Raw genomic sequence first — 14345 nt, forward strand, 5'->3', positions numbered from 1 at the left:
GAAGAGGGGACACCTGGGTGGCTCAGAGGTTGAGCATCTGCCTTTGGCTCAGGTCGTGATCCTGGAGTCCCAGGATTGAGTCCCACATCGGACTTCCTGCGTAAAGCCTGTTTCTCCCTCTACTTATGTCTCTGCCTCTCTCTCTCTATGTCTCTCATGAATAAATAAATAAAATCTTTTTAAAAAATGGAAGAGAAAATAAAGAATTCCTCAGACAAACAAAAATTAAGGCTATTCATTTCCTATACACACACTTCGAAAAAAATGTTAAAAAGAAGTTCTTCAGGCAGAAGGGAAAAAAACATAGGTCAAATCCTTCAATCTACATAAAGAAAGGTAGAGCATTAGAGAGGGAATAAATGAAGGAGAAAGAAAATGATTTATTTTTCTTATTCTTAATTGATCTAACTGATAATTGCCTAGTAACAATGTGTTGGATGATTATAGTATATGCATAAGAAAATGAATAATAGGAAGGAATTGGGAACACTCTTTAATAAAAAATACATATAGTACATGTGAAGCAGTTGAATGTTCTTTCAACTTTATGAATTAAAAATGTATATTGTAAACTAGGGAAACTGTCCAAAACTTTTAAAGACATATATTTGACAAGTCAGACAGAGAAAGACAAATACTTTAAGATCTTACTATAAGTAAGATGTGAAATCCAAAAAGCCAAACTCACAGAAACAGAGAACAGGTTGGTGGTTGCTGGGGTGGAGGTGCGAGGGTGGAAATGGGTGAAGGTGGACAAAGGGTACAAACTTCTAGTTATAAGATGATGAAGTTCTAGGAATATAATACACAGCATGATAACTACAATTTATAATACTGTATTGCATACTTGAAAGGGGCTGAGAAAATAGATTTTTAAAAGTTCTCACACCACACACACACACACAATTGTAACTATAATGGACATGTTAAACTAACCTTAATGGGTAATCATTTGCAATACATATGTATATCAAATTATTATGTTTTATACCTTATACAATGTTATGTCAATTATGTTTCAGTAAAGCTATTAAAAGTTTCTTTGATATACTGAGTGACTGAATAAGAGAGGAGATAAAATGGAATATTAGGTACTCAAAATCAAAGAAGGGGAGAAAAAAGAAATGTAAAATAAACAAAACAAATAGAAAACAGTTATAAATATGATAAATATCAATCCAACTACATTAACAATCACTTTAAATGTGGATGACTTATATACACTAGTTAAAAGACACAGCCAAAGTGATAGAAAACAATATCCAATCATATTTTATCCATAAGAAATTAGTATTAAATACAAAGATTCAGTTAGGCCAAAAGTAAAGGGATGGAAAAAATCATACCATACTAACAATAATCAAAGGAAAGCTGTTGTAGCTATATTAAGTTCATAGAAGCCAACTTTAGAGCAAGGGAAAACATCAGGGATACAGAAGGGCATTACATAATGAAAAAGGAGTCAATTTTCTCCAAGAAGATATTAAATGCATATGCAACTAAAAACAAAAATGTCAGAATATGTGAAGCAAAATCTGATAGAGATGAAAGGAGAAATAGACAAATCCACTATTCTATTTGGAGACTTCAATACTACTCTGTCAGTAGTTGATAGATCAAACAGGCAGAAAATCAGTAGGGATACGGGTGACCTGAAGAGCACTATCAATCAACTTGATCTACTTGACATTTATAAAATACTCCATCCAACAAAAACAGAATGTATATTATTCTCAAATGACATAAAATATTTATCAAGACAGAAAAAATTCAGAGCCATTAAACACACCTTAACAAATGCAGAACAGAAATCATACAAACCATGTTCACAAGCTACAATGCAATTAAATTACAAAGCAAGAGCAAGAAGGCCGAGTACTCCCCAAATATTTGGAAATTCAATAACACACTTCTAAATAATTTGTGGGTCAAAGAAAAAATACCAGAGAAAGATTTAAAATATGTATTTTGTCTTGACAATAAAAGTACAACCTAACAAAGCGGAGAGAAAAATAGAGCAAAAATCAATGAAATTGAAAACAGGAAAACAATAAAGACAATCAATGAAACCCAGAGTTGGTTCTTTTGAAAGATCAATAAAATTGATAAGCTTCTAATCAGGCTAACCAAGAAAAAAGAAGACAGAATTACCAATATCAGAAATGATATAGGGATCGTCACTACTTATCTCATGGACATTAAAAGGATAATAATGAAATAACACAAACATAAATAAATACTATACTTGGCAAAGCTGTCCTTCAGAAAGGAAGAAGAAATGAAGACTTTCTCAAACAGAAACTTAGGGAGTAGTTCATCACCACTAGATCTGCCTTAGAAGCAATGCTAAGCAGATCATATCATGATCATATAAATAGAAAATTCTCAATAAGAACAAAAAACTATTAGTAATAATAAAGAAATTCAGTAAAGTTTCAGGATACAAAAACCAACATACAAAAATCAGTGGTGTTTCTATGCACAATGAACAACTAAAAATGGATATTAAGAAATTGATCCAATTCACAATAGCAACAAAAAGAATAAAGTATTTAAGAATAAATATAACCAAAGAGGTGAAACACTTGTACACTGAAAATTATAAAACATCAATGAAGGAAATTAAAGACCACAGAGATAAATGGAAAGACTTCTGTGTTCATGGAGTGTGAGAATTGATATTGTTAAAAAAAATCCACCCAAAAAAATCTGTGGTCTACAGATTCAATACAATCCCTATCAAAATTCCAATGGTGGGGCACCTGGGTGGCTCAGTCGTTGAGCATCTATCTGCCTCTGTCTCAGGTCATGATCCTGGGGTCTCAGGATCAAGTCCTGCATCGGGCTGCCTGAGGGGAGCCTGTTTCTCCCTTTGCCCGGGTCTCTGCCTCTCTGTGTGTGTCTCTCATGAATAAATAAATAAATAATCTTTTAAAAATAAAGTAAAATAAAATTCCAATGTCATTCTTTATAGAAAGAGAAAAAAACAGCCCTAAAATTTTATATGGAACCACCAAAGACCCTGGATAACCAAAGCAAACATAAGCAAAAAGAACAAAGCTGGAGGCATTACAATCCTTGATTTCAAATTACATTAAACATCTACAGTAATCAAATAGTATGGTAAAAAAAAATACAGACCAATGAAAGAGAATAAAGATCAAAAATAAGTCCACATATCTACAGTCAAGTGATCTTGGGCAAGTGTGCTAAGAGTAACAATGGGGAAAGGATAGTCTCTTCAATAAATGATTGGGAAAATGGGATGTACACATGCAGAAGACTCAAGTTGGACCTCTATTTCACACAACATATATAAATCAACTCCAAATGGATCAAAGACTTAAATATAAGATCTGGAACTTTAAAACTACTAGGGAAAAAAACAGACTTTGGTCTTGGCAAGGATTTTTTTTTTTTTTTTTGGTTATAATCTTAAAGCTCAGACAACAAAAGCAAAAACAGAAAAATGGGATCGCATCAAGCTAAAAATCTTATGCAACGGCAAAGGAAATAACCAATAGCGTGAAAAGGCAGCCTACTGAATAGGAGAAAATATTTGCAAATCATCTAACTGATTAGGGTTAATATCCAAAATATTAACAACTAAAAAGCAAAGAACAACCTGAATTGTAAAATATGGGCTAAGGACCAGAATAGACACTTCTCCAAAAAAGGCATACAAATGTCCAGTAGGTATATGAAAAGGTGCTCAGCATCATAAATCATCAGGGTAATGCAAACCCAAACCACAATGAAATAGCACTTTTCACCTGTGAGGATGGCTATTATCAAAAACGGCAATAGATAACAAGGGTTGGCAAGGACGTGGAGAAAAGGGTATCTTTGTAGGCTGTCAGTGGCAATGTAAATTGGTACAATCATTATCAAAGACAGAATGAAGGTTTTCAAAAAATTAAAAATAGGACTTCGGGCAGCCCCAGTGGCTCAGCGATTTAGCGCCGCCTTTGGCCCAGGGCGTGATCCTGGAGACCCGGAATCGAGTCCCACGTCAGGCCCCTGCATGGAGCCTGCTTCTCCCTCTGCTTGAGTCTCTGCCTATCTCTCTATGTTCTCATGAATAAATAAATAAATAAAAATCTTTTTAAAAAAATAGGACTTCCATGTGATCCAGCAATTCCACTTCTGGGTATATATCCAAAGGGAAATGAAATCAGTATCTAAAAGAGCTATCTGCATTCTGTGTTCATTGTAGCATTATTTGCAATACTCAAGGAAATAACCTAGTGTCAGCTAATGGACGGATGCATAAAGAAAATGTGCGATATATATAAAAATGTGAGCTACATGTGGAAATGTGATATATGTTAATATATTATTATGTTAATCAATACATATATTCCACTGTGTCACTGCAATATTATCCAATTTTTAAAAAGCAGGAAATCGGGATCCCTGGGTGGCGCATCGGTTTGGCGCCTGCCTTTGGCCCAGGGCGCGATCCTGGAGACCCGGGATCGAATCCTACGTCAGGCTCCCGGTGCATGGAGCCTGCTTCTCCCTCTGCCTGTGTCTCTGCCTCTCTCTCTCTCTCTCTGTGTGACTATCATATAAAAAAAAAAAAAGCAGGAAATCTTGCTATTTGTGACAATAATGGAGAGCCTGGAGGCCATTATTCTAAGTGTAATAAGTCAGACGGAAAGGGACAAATACTGCATGATCTCAATGATAGGTGTAATCTAACAAAGTCAAATTCATAAAAGCAGAGCGAGATGGTGGTTGCCAGGGGCTGAGGTGTGCGGTAAATGGAGAGCTTGTGGTAAAAGGGTATAAAGGTTCAGTTACATGGGATGAATAAGTCCTGGAGATCTAATAGGCAGCATGATGACTACAGTTGTCCATACTCTACCATATACTTAAAATTTACTAAAAGAGTTGACGGTGAGTGTTCTCACCACACACACACAATAGGTAACTATGTGAGGTGGTGGATATGCTGATTACCTGGATCGGGCAGGATTCGGGTCAGCAGAGGGAGCAATCCCAGGCCCTGCACGGCATCAGGGTGAGGACCCGTATGGAGGGCTGAATTAGCCACTGACCCCAAACAGAGGGGCCCCACAGGAATGTACACCTGCTTTCAGCTCCTACAGACCCCACACAGGCCTGTCATGCTAAGGCCCAGTCTCACTAGTATGTGGGTGAAAGCAGTCAGGCCTTAACCTGACAGATGAAGTCTCAGCTCAACAGGGCGCTCAGCCAGTGCAAGAAGTTAAGTAAGGACTCCCGAGTAGACTGGAACCCACCACACTCTGCCCCTACCATCAACCTGGGGAAACCCAGGGATGTGTGGAGTCCTGACTTCGGGAATCTGAGGTAGATGAGGTTTCCTCTGAGGCAACTGGACTCCTGTCAGCAGAGGGAGGAGTCTTAGGCCCTGCCAGGCTTCAAAATAAAGAACTAGGAGGAGGAGCGAGGGGACTTCTTACCAGACAGAAGGGGCCCTCGGTTCCGCCCTGCACCTAAGTCATCCCTGGAAGGCCCCCGGGCAGTGTTCCCAGAAGTGACGTATCCTGACTTCCGCCTTAGGAGTCTGAGGGACGTGAGGCTGTGTCACTTCAGGTGTGGACTCAGATGGTCAGACTCAGATCGTAGGAGGGACGTGTCCCAGGCTCTGGCAGTCATTAAGGTAAGGACTCCTGAGAAATAACTGAGAACACTCACCTCGGAGGGTCTGCGCCTCTCCTCCCCCAATCCCCCAGCAACTTCGTCCCTCCACCGCGCCCCCCGCACCTTGTCTGCCCAGAAGCTCCACGCAAGGCCCCGGATGTGTTTTATCCAGACTCCCATCTTGGGAGTCTGAGGGACGTGAGGCTTTTTCTGATGGGAGCCGCTGATTCAGGTTGCCAGAGGGAGGAGTCCCAGGCCCTGGCTAGCGCTAAAGTGAGGATTCCAAGAAAGGGCGGAGGGGAGCTCTTACCCTTTAGTGGGTGCCCAAGCCTTCCCCCCACCTTTTGTTTGCTCGGAAGGCTCCTCGAGGGCAGGGCCCCAGACGTGGTGTATCTTGGGAGTCTGAGGGACGAGAAGCTTTCTCTGACAGTAGCGGATTCCGGACTCCGGTTGTCAGAGGGATGTGTCCCAGGTTCCGGCAGGCATTAAGGTGAAGATCCAGAATAAGGATTGAGGGAGACATAACTCCTCACTCCTACCTTGCCCATTGTGTGCCTTAAAAGCCCCACACAGAGCATCAGATGTGGTATATCCAGCCCTCCATCTTGGGAGTCTGAGGGAATGAGGCATTTTTTTGAGGGGCGTGAATTCAAGCCACTCCTCAGACGAGTCGCAGGCTCTGCTGGGCCTGAAGATGAAGAGCCTTGTGGCGGGCTTAGGGGACCTCCCTCCAGACAAAAGGAGCACACGGGTACCCTTCCCTGTTGTCAGCCTAGGGAGGCCCCGGGCAGGGCAGTTAGATGGAAGCGGCTCGCCCAATTCTTGGTACTTCTTTGCGACTGGTTTCTGGGAGATGGGAGCCTTGGCCTGAGGGTCATTCCCAGGTGAGCAGAAGGGACACAGGGGACAGCCCCGGTGGCTCAGTGGTTTAGCGCCGCCTTCAGCCCAGAGCGTGATCCCGGAGAGCCGGGATCGAGTCCCACATCAGGTTCCCTGCATGGAGCCTGCTTCTCCCTCTGCCTGTGTCTCTGCCTCTCTCTCTCTCTCTCTCTCCCTCTCTCTCTCTCTGGCTCTAATAAACAAATAAAACCTTAAAAATAAAAGAAAGGACACAGGGTACAGGCTTTGTCAGGAATGAATACGAAGTCCTTGAGAAGGACTGTAGGTATGCCCCACCACTGAACCTGGACAAACCTCCACAGAAATGTATCCTGATCCCTTATGTCAGCCCTGGAGACCCCGGGAGATACAGTCAGGCTAAGCTTCCTTCTATTTTCAAATCGGGGGTTTGGGGGAGGTGAGGGCTTTGGTCTGAAGGACTCAATATCTGGTGATCATAGAGAGGAGTTTCAGGCCCTACCAGATAAAGACATGAGGATCTTAAGGTAGGGCTGAGAAGATAGAGGGCCCCACAGAAACCTGTTCTTTTTCTTAGCTGTGAGAGGTCCCAGTCAAGGCTGTCAGACACAGATGTCCCCTCTACTCCCCCTCACTTCCTTGCCCTGGTGTCTTTGGGAGATGAGGGCCTTTGCCTGAGGGAAACATTCTTAAGTCAGCAAAATGTGGCTTTAGGACCTATCAGGAATAAATATGAATCCCTTGAGGAAAGCTAAGGGTAACCATCAAGCCAGAACACGGAGTGGTGCAGATCCCAACACAACCCTAGCTGTCAGCCCTAGTATATACCATGCAGGCCTGGCAGGCTGAGGCCAGGTTTTACTTGCTTCTTGGTGGTATTACTGAGGTGATAGCCTTGGTCTGAGAGGTGCAACCTCGGTGGACAGAGAAAAGAGCCCTAGTCCTGCAAGAGTCAAGGTGAAGACTCTGAAGTGGGGTGGAGAGGACCTTCAACTGTAAAGGGGTCTCCAGCCCTGTTCTGCTCCTGCTGTCAAGCCTTTGAGACTCCAAGTAGGGCTGTTAGGCAGAACCATCTTTTTATAATCCCCTGAACTCCCCCTCACTTCCTTATCTGGCATCTCTGGGAGACAGAGGCTTGGGATAAGGGATGTAGGTCTGCAGAAAGGAAAGAATATAGGCCCAGTCAGGAGTAACTATGACTAGCCGCTGGAAGGCCAAAGGTAGTTTCCACCCCCAGAGAGGTCCCCGCAGATACCTGTACCGAGTGAGCATTGAGAGGACCATCTATCCCAGAACAGTAGAGATATCACGAAGTCTGGCCCTCCCTCTCCTGTCAGTTCTGGGAGGGCCAGAATTGTGATTGTAGTTTACAGCCTGAGGGGTTCCTTCAACTCCCCTTATAGGGGCTCAAATAATCCCAGGGGTGAGGGTCTTGGTCTGAGGCATATGTCCTCAGGCCAGCAGAGCAGAAGAAGCACAGGCAGCACAAGGAGTCAGTCAAGGTGAGGACTCTATCAAGGGGAGAATATCTACCAAGGACTCCACTCATGCCAGAACATAGGAGACACCACAGCACCTGACTTTCCACACCCTACTGTCTTACCTAAAATCCGCAGGCTATGCCTGCTGGCTATACCCTGAGGAGCTTTCTCAGGTTCTTCTATAGGTTCTTAGGGGATAGGCCAAGACGGGAGACCCCCAGAGTACTATCTAATAGGAGACCTGTCAAGATGGCCTTTGTCAGAGCTGACAAAGTTGAGTTTCTCACATTATTCCTCTCTCCCTCAGTCCAGTTGGTTGTCATCATCTACCTCCTGCCCACACTCCTGCCTGCTGCCCCCAACACAAGTCAACATGCCTCACAGTAAGAAGAGTCAGTGCTGCAAGCTTGAAGCAAGCCATGAGGCCCAAAGAAGGGCTCAGAACCCAGTGGATGCACAGGTTCCTGTAACAGAGAAGGAAACTATCACCTCCTCTCTCTCCCCTTTGATCCAGGGCACCCCAAAGGTGGTGCCGGCTGCTGGAAAACCAAGTGTTTGCCAGAGTTCTCAGGGAGTCTGCTCCTCCCCCTCCACCATCAAAGGTGCTCCATTGAGCAAGCCAAATGAGGGCTCCAGCAGTCACAAAGAGGGTCCAAGCACCTCCCAGGCTCCACCAGATCCTGATTCCTTGCTCAGTGAAGTGCTAAATCAGAAAGTGGCTGAATTGGTGCAGTTCCTGAGTGTCAAGTATGTAACAAAGAAGCCCACCATGGCGGCAGAAATGCTGCAGAGTGTCATCCGAGAGCACAAGGGCCATTTCCCTGTGATCTTCAAGAAAGCCTGTGAGTGCATGGAGGTTGTCTTTGGCATTGAAGTGAAGGAAGTAGACCCCGTCAATCACTCCTATGAGCTTGTCAAGATCCTCAACCTTACCTACGATGGGATGCTGAGTAATGAGCAGGGCATGCCCAAGACCGGCCTCCTGATCCTTATCCTGGGCGTGATCTTCATGGAAGGCAATTGTGCCCCTGAGGAGAAGATCTGGGATATGCTGAATAAGATCGGGGTGTTTGCCGGCAAGAAGGATTTCATCTATGGGGAGCCCAGGAAGCTCATCACCAAAGATTTAGTGCAGGAGAAGTACCTGGAGTACCGGCAGGTGCCCAACAGTGACCTTCCACGCTACGAATTCCTGTGGGGTCCCAGGGCCCACGCCGAAACCAGCAAGATGCAAGTCTTGCAGTTTTTGGCCAAGGTCAGTGGCACTGCCCCTACTTCCTTCTCATCCTGGTATGAGGAAGCTATGAGAGATGAGAGAGCACGAGCCGAGGCCAGAGTTGCTGCTACGGATGATACTACTGCCATGGCCAGAGAAAGTTCCAGTGTCCCATCTGGCAGCTTCTCTTGCCCTAAGTGAAGTCTGAGGAAGATTCTCCACTATGTGTTTGAAGAGGGCAATCAAGGTTCTAAATAGTGGAGGGCTGAATTGCAGATTTTATCTTTTTATCTTTTTGATATTTTTCAAATGTTCTTTCTTCTAAAAGGTTTTTGAGCTTCAGACACTAGGCCCATGAATGATACTGGTCACATGTTTATTGCCGTTTTCAGGTTTAAGAATAAGAATTTTGCTCTTCTGGAAAACATATTGGGAAACTTTTATTTTCTGATATGGAGTAAGATAGCATAGCATTGATAGCAGAATTTCCTTAGAAATATGCAAGAGCCCAGCAATAAAATAGATGGACTCAAGAAATAGAGGGGAAAATGGAAAAGATGGTTATCCTAGGATTCCTGTAACCCATTTAGTCTGTTGGTTAGTGAAATTAAAGATCTGTACTTGGATTTGTTTGGCTAAAGAATGCATGAGAAATTAAATCTTAATAAAAGAAAATCCTGGCTCACTAGCTCATTTATTCTTACAAGTGTTTTACAGATGAGAAAAAAGTCTAGAAAGGAAAATTACCCTTAGCCGTTCCTTTGGAATCATGGGTAAACCAGAGAGAAATCTCCACCTGTGGCAAGAATGGAAAGTGCCCTGCACCCATGTCCCCATGCCACTGAACACAATGTACAAACCATGCATTCTATATGCATTGTCTACAAGATTTCTGGAGAATAGGGTGATTTTCTTTGATGTGGTGCCCAGGGGCTAGCACTTTTTCCCTGGCCTGGAAAAGCCCAGAGCCCACTCCTTGGAAAGGACATTTTAATTAGGTTATCTTGAGTGTGATTTGGCCAGCTCTAAGCAAGGGCTAGACCTTTGGTGGGAGTGAAATGAGTGAAAATAGTGGTTTGAATGGAAGAACAACTGGGAGGGAGGAACAGAGTTAGTCCTTGACTCAAATTCTAGGAGCTTTGAGTTGCATTCAGCTGGGGTAGACTTCCCCCATATCCAAATTAAATCATATATCCACTAACAGGGACATTTTATAGAGTTTTATTTACAAAGCACCATTTCTGGCTCATGTGGTGGTTTGTGTTCTGGAGTGCTACATATTCTCTGAGATGTCATGGAAAACATAGTCACAGTTAGTCACAGTCAATCCCAGAGGAAAGAAACAGTCAATCCCAGAGGACAGAGTGATAGAGTCTTGGGTCAAAGTCATATTAGCAAGTATTGCTGTTTGTTAAAGATCCAACAAATACCAGGCACTGTGCCAGGCACTTCACTTACATACATTCTAGCAGTTCTACGAGAGGCTTATCAAACTCACTTCACAGGTGAAGAACCGAAGGCCCAGAGCACTTGGAAGTTTGCCCTGGGACTAGATCCTGGGTCCAAATTTGTCGGTTCTCACTCCTCCCAGCCTGAGGCTGATCTCTTGTCTCTTTGCTCATTTCTCTTCTCCATGCTCTATAATGTCTTTCTGGTAACAAAAAGAAGGGCCCTTTGGCCAAAGTAGGCCTAAAGAAAGAAGAAGTCAATGATACCAGACATGACTTGGGGACTGTCGGCTTTATTTCCCTCGGGTCTACCAGCCTGAGCTCCCCAGAGCTCCTGGAGAACTGATGCGGCCCACCTGCTGCTGTGTGTGTGTCCGGTCCCAGCACTTTTCTGTGTGACAGCACCCTTGCCCTGTCTTCCTCTGCCTGCCTTCCTGTCCCACTCTAGAATCTGACCTGCTGACCAGCTTTGAAGCTCTGTGCTCCCAGTGGGACAGCCCTAGTCACCCATCTTCCCCACCTTGTCATGGAGCATCCCTACTCTTTACAGAAGGATGTCCCCCTGGCTGTCCATCCATCCCTCTTTCTGGAACCCCAATAGCAACAGCCTCTTATCAATAAAAGTGCACTTTGGAGGATGGTTAGACGCCTGAGCACCCAGCCTGGCCTCTTCTTTTTTTAAAAAGATTTTATTTATTTATTCATGAGAGATAGAGAGAGAGAGAGAGAGAGAGAGAGAGAGAGAGAGGCAGAGACACAGACAGAAGGAGAAGCAGGTTCCATGCAGGGAACCTGACGTGGAACTCGATCTCGGGTCTCCAGGATCGCGCCCTGGGCTGAAGGCGGTGCTAAACCACTGAGCCACCCAAGCTGCCCCTGTCCTGGCCTCTTCAACACACACTCCCAAATTATTTTTCAAATGAGCTGGCGAGCAGAGTCTGATTTGCACATAATCTACTGGCTCTCAGGATGTAACCCTGATATTAGAGAGGGTTTTTGAGACCACACGAATATTTGGAATAAGAGTCTAATAAGATGTATAATTTAAAATAGGCCACTGATCACATCAGCAGATGAGCAAGTTTACCTGGATAGTCAAAAACCAAAACACCTCTCCTCTAAGTGGTAGGAAACAGCACAGAAACCACCATGTAAGCAGAGAGCTACAGGGGCTGAATCCCTAAAACCTCGGAGTCCTAGCATGAGCAATGTTTTTTTTTTTTTTTGGTGTACATGTTCTGGTTTAAAAAAACAAAACAAAACAAAAAACAAACAAAAAAACAGGGATGCCTGAGTGGCTCAGTGGTTGAGCATCTCTCTTCGGCTTGGGGCGTGATCCCGGGGTCCTGGGATTGAGTCCCACATCAGGCTCCCTTACAGGAAGTCTGCTTCTCCCTGTCCCTATGTCTCTGCCTCTCTCTTTGTGTCTCTCAAGAATAAATAAATAAAATCTTTTTAAAAATTAAAAGAAAAACAAGTTAGCCATCCTTCCATCCTTCCACTGTTTCTTGTACATACATCTTGCCCACAGGAAAATTCCAGTTTGCAGTATGCCTCATGATGCCTGTGCAGGTGTTTGGGAAGATTCAGTCATTCAGAGGGGAGCAGAACCTCTCAGGTTAAGGTTGTGATTACACATCATAAGAAAGGAGAACATTCTCAGGCTACTGAGATTATAGAGATTATTGGAAAGGGCAAAGCAGAACTCCTTGACAATGCTGACAGGGTCACTTGAAAACTAGATGTGGCCCTATATTTGAGAATGCTTATCACACAGTAGGCACTTGAAAAAGTTGGTACAAGGCAAATATGGCTTTCTCAGGAACTCCTCCAAGAAATGAAAGGAATTGGCATCATAACAGATTATAGTAGTTGCTTTTTCTTGAGTACCTACTACATGGTGGCTTCCCAGACAAACTACAAGTGCTCATCCACATCTTGTCTTTCTCTCCTTCCTGGGTAGCCCACTTGTAGTTAGGCAGGAGCCAGTATGCCATTTCCATGCTTCCTCTGCTGTTCAGAAGCACACCTGGGGACCCAAGGTGGAGAGATAGAGCTACCAGATGGAAGGAGCCTGGATCCCTGAGTTACCTGAAAGCAGGTGCCCCTTTGTACAATTACTTTTGTGCTTCCACCTTTTGGCAATGGTAAATGATGCTGCTATAAACATGGATGTACAAATATGTGTTCAAATCTGTGTCTCGGGATCCCTGGGTGGCTCAGCAGTTGAGCATCTGCCTTTGGCTAAGGGCATGATCCCGGGGTCCTGGGATCAAGTCCCACATCATCTTCTAACCTAGGGCATCTGTTGCAAGTAGCTGGAAGCTCTGCAGTAACTAGCTTCTCATCATAAACACAAGGGGCTGGAGGTCCCTGGTAACTGGAGGTAGAGTTTCCCTAATCTGTCTTATACCTAATTGGTGGATGATGATTGTCAAAATTGTAGACGTGGGACATCACATTGCAAATGAAACTTCAAAAGAAATCCAATCCATGAACATGAGAAGGCACAGCAGTCTAACTGAAGTGAGAGCTATTATCCTAGAGTCCTGTCCACTCACTACCCTTCCCTCTTCCTATGAGACAGTGGCCCTGTCACCCAACCACAGAACTCTAGTTTCCCTCTGAGCAATCCAGGGAATGCCTGGTGCTAGAAGCCCCTTCCTGGGCCGTTGACTGTCATGCCCTTCACAGGCATGTATCTGTGTGGACCCCATTCCACCCAATGTACTGAATCCTAGTTTTGCTGCCTGGCTCTGCAGCATCATCAACAACGTGTGAGCCCCAATTTCTGCGTCTCCAGCATACCTTACCACCCCATTTCTCATTCCCAACTCCTCACTGTCCCACCCCTGACCTAGACACACCGGCACATGCTGTCCTACCCACTCATTGAGTCTCAATTTTCAGCATGGGACCGGCTGCCTTCCCTGTGACCCACACTCTCCCCCTTAGGATTCTGTTAGGATTTTTCACAGGCTCTTCCCGCTGATCCCAATCCTTGTCTCTTCCTTCCTTCCTAGCTTTGCTTCAATCTCTCTTCTGCAAAGAGGTCCCAGCTAGTGCCTTTCTGTGGGAGCTTCTTAGCACCAAATAACATGGAGGGCCTTCATTGACTTTGCACCTACATTTCCCTACAAAGGCAGAACCCTTTCAAGAACCTTAAGTATGCCACACGAACTGTGAGGATTTCTACTCTGATAGGAACAGGAATTTGTCCCAGCCTCGTGTGAGTTCCAGAATTCTCTTTCTGTGTAGCAATCTCTTCTTAGTATTCGGTCCTGCAAATTTTAGGCCTTCCTGGCCTCCCAGCTTCATCTCAATTCAAGGAGATTATCCAGGCTTCCCCATCTGTGCACTGTGGCATGCATTATCTCCCCAGACATATAAGCTAGGGTATCATAGAACTGACCTCATTGGGTTTCCATTTCTTAGAGATCACTGTCCTTCATGACCTGATGTCCAATAAATTGAAAATTGTTTCATATGTTTCTTTTTAAGTTTTTTTATTGGAGTTCAATTTGCCAACATGTAGCATAACACCCAGTGCTCATCCTGCCAAGTGTCCCCCTCAGTGCCCATCACCCAGTCACCCCAACACCCCGCCCACCTCCCCTTCCACTACCCCTTGTTTCATATGTTTCATCTGGATTTTTAGGTATACTATGTAGGAGTTTGGTTCTTGTTACTTCATTGTAGCTGAAAGACCTA

The 14345-nt window shown here is 44.2% G+C and overlaps 1 protein-coding gene and 1 long non-coding RNA gene across 4 annotated transcripts in view; one reads left to right on the plus strand and one right to left on the minus strand.

Annotated features, from left to right (window-relative positions):
• The window catches only part of LOC112668589 (uncharacterized), a 101517-nt gene that overhangs the window by 21702 nt on the left and 65470 nt on the right, over positions 1 to 14345 (minus strand). Inside the window, exon 1 of one of the 2 annotated variants that reach the window (XR_003141729.3) lies at positions 5451 to 5651. The exons of the other annotated variant lie outside the window; for it this stretch is intronic. This is a non-coding gene — a long non-coding RNA (uncharacterized LOC112668589). Of the gene's footprint in view, positions 1 to 5450; positions 5652 to 14345 lie in introns of those variants that run through there. 2 annotated transcript variants of the gene reach the window in all.
• Positions 5502 to 9861, plus strand: LOC112668588 (putative MAGE domain-containing protein MAGEA13P). Of its 2 annotated transcripts, none has more exons than XM_025460973.3 (2): positions 5502 to 5650; positions 8278 to 9861. In XM_025460973.3, the coding sequence occupies exon 2, from the start codon at positions 8344 to 8346 to the stop codon at positions 9385 to 9387; it is 1044 nt and encodes a 347-aa protein (XP_025316758.1). In that variant the 5' UTR covers positions 5502 to 5650; positions 8278 to 8343; the 3' UTR covers positions 9388 to 9861. The 2 variants fall into 2 exon arrangements, with proteins under 2 accessions (XP_025316758.1, XP_035567437.1); XM_035711544.2 differs by lacking the exon at positions 5502 to 5650 and adding an exon at positions 5809 to 6515.

This window comes from Canis lupus, chromosome X (assembly GCF_003254725.2).
Source record: "Canis lupus dingo isolate Sandy chromosome X, ASM325472v2, whole genome shotgun sequence".
In the NCBI taxonomy this organism is placed as follows: Eukaryota; Metazoa; Chordata; class Mammalia; order Carnivora; family Canidae; genus Canis; species Canis lupus.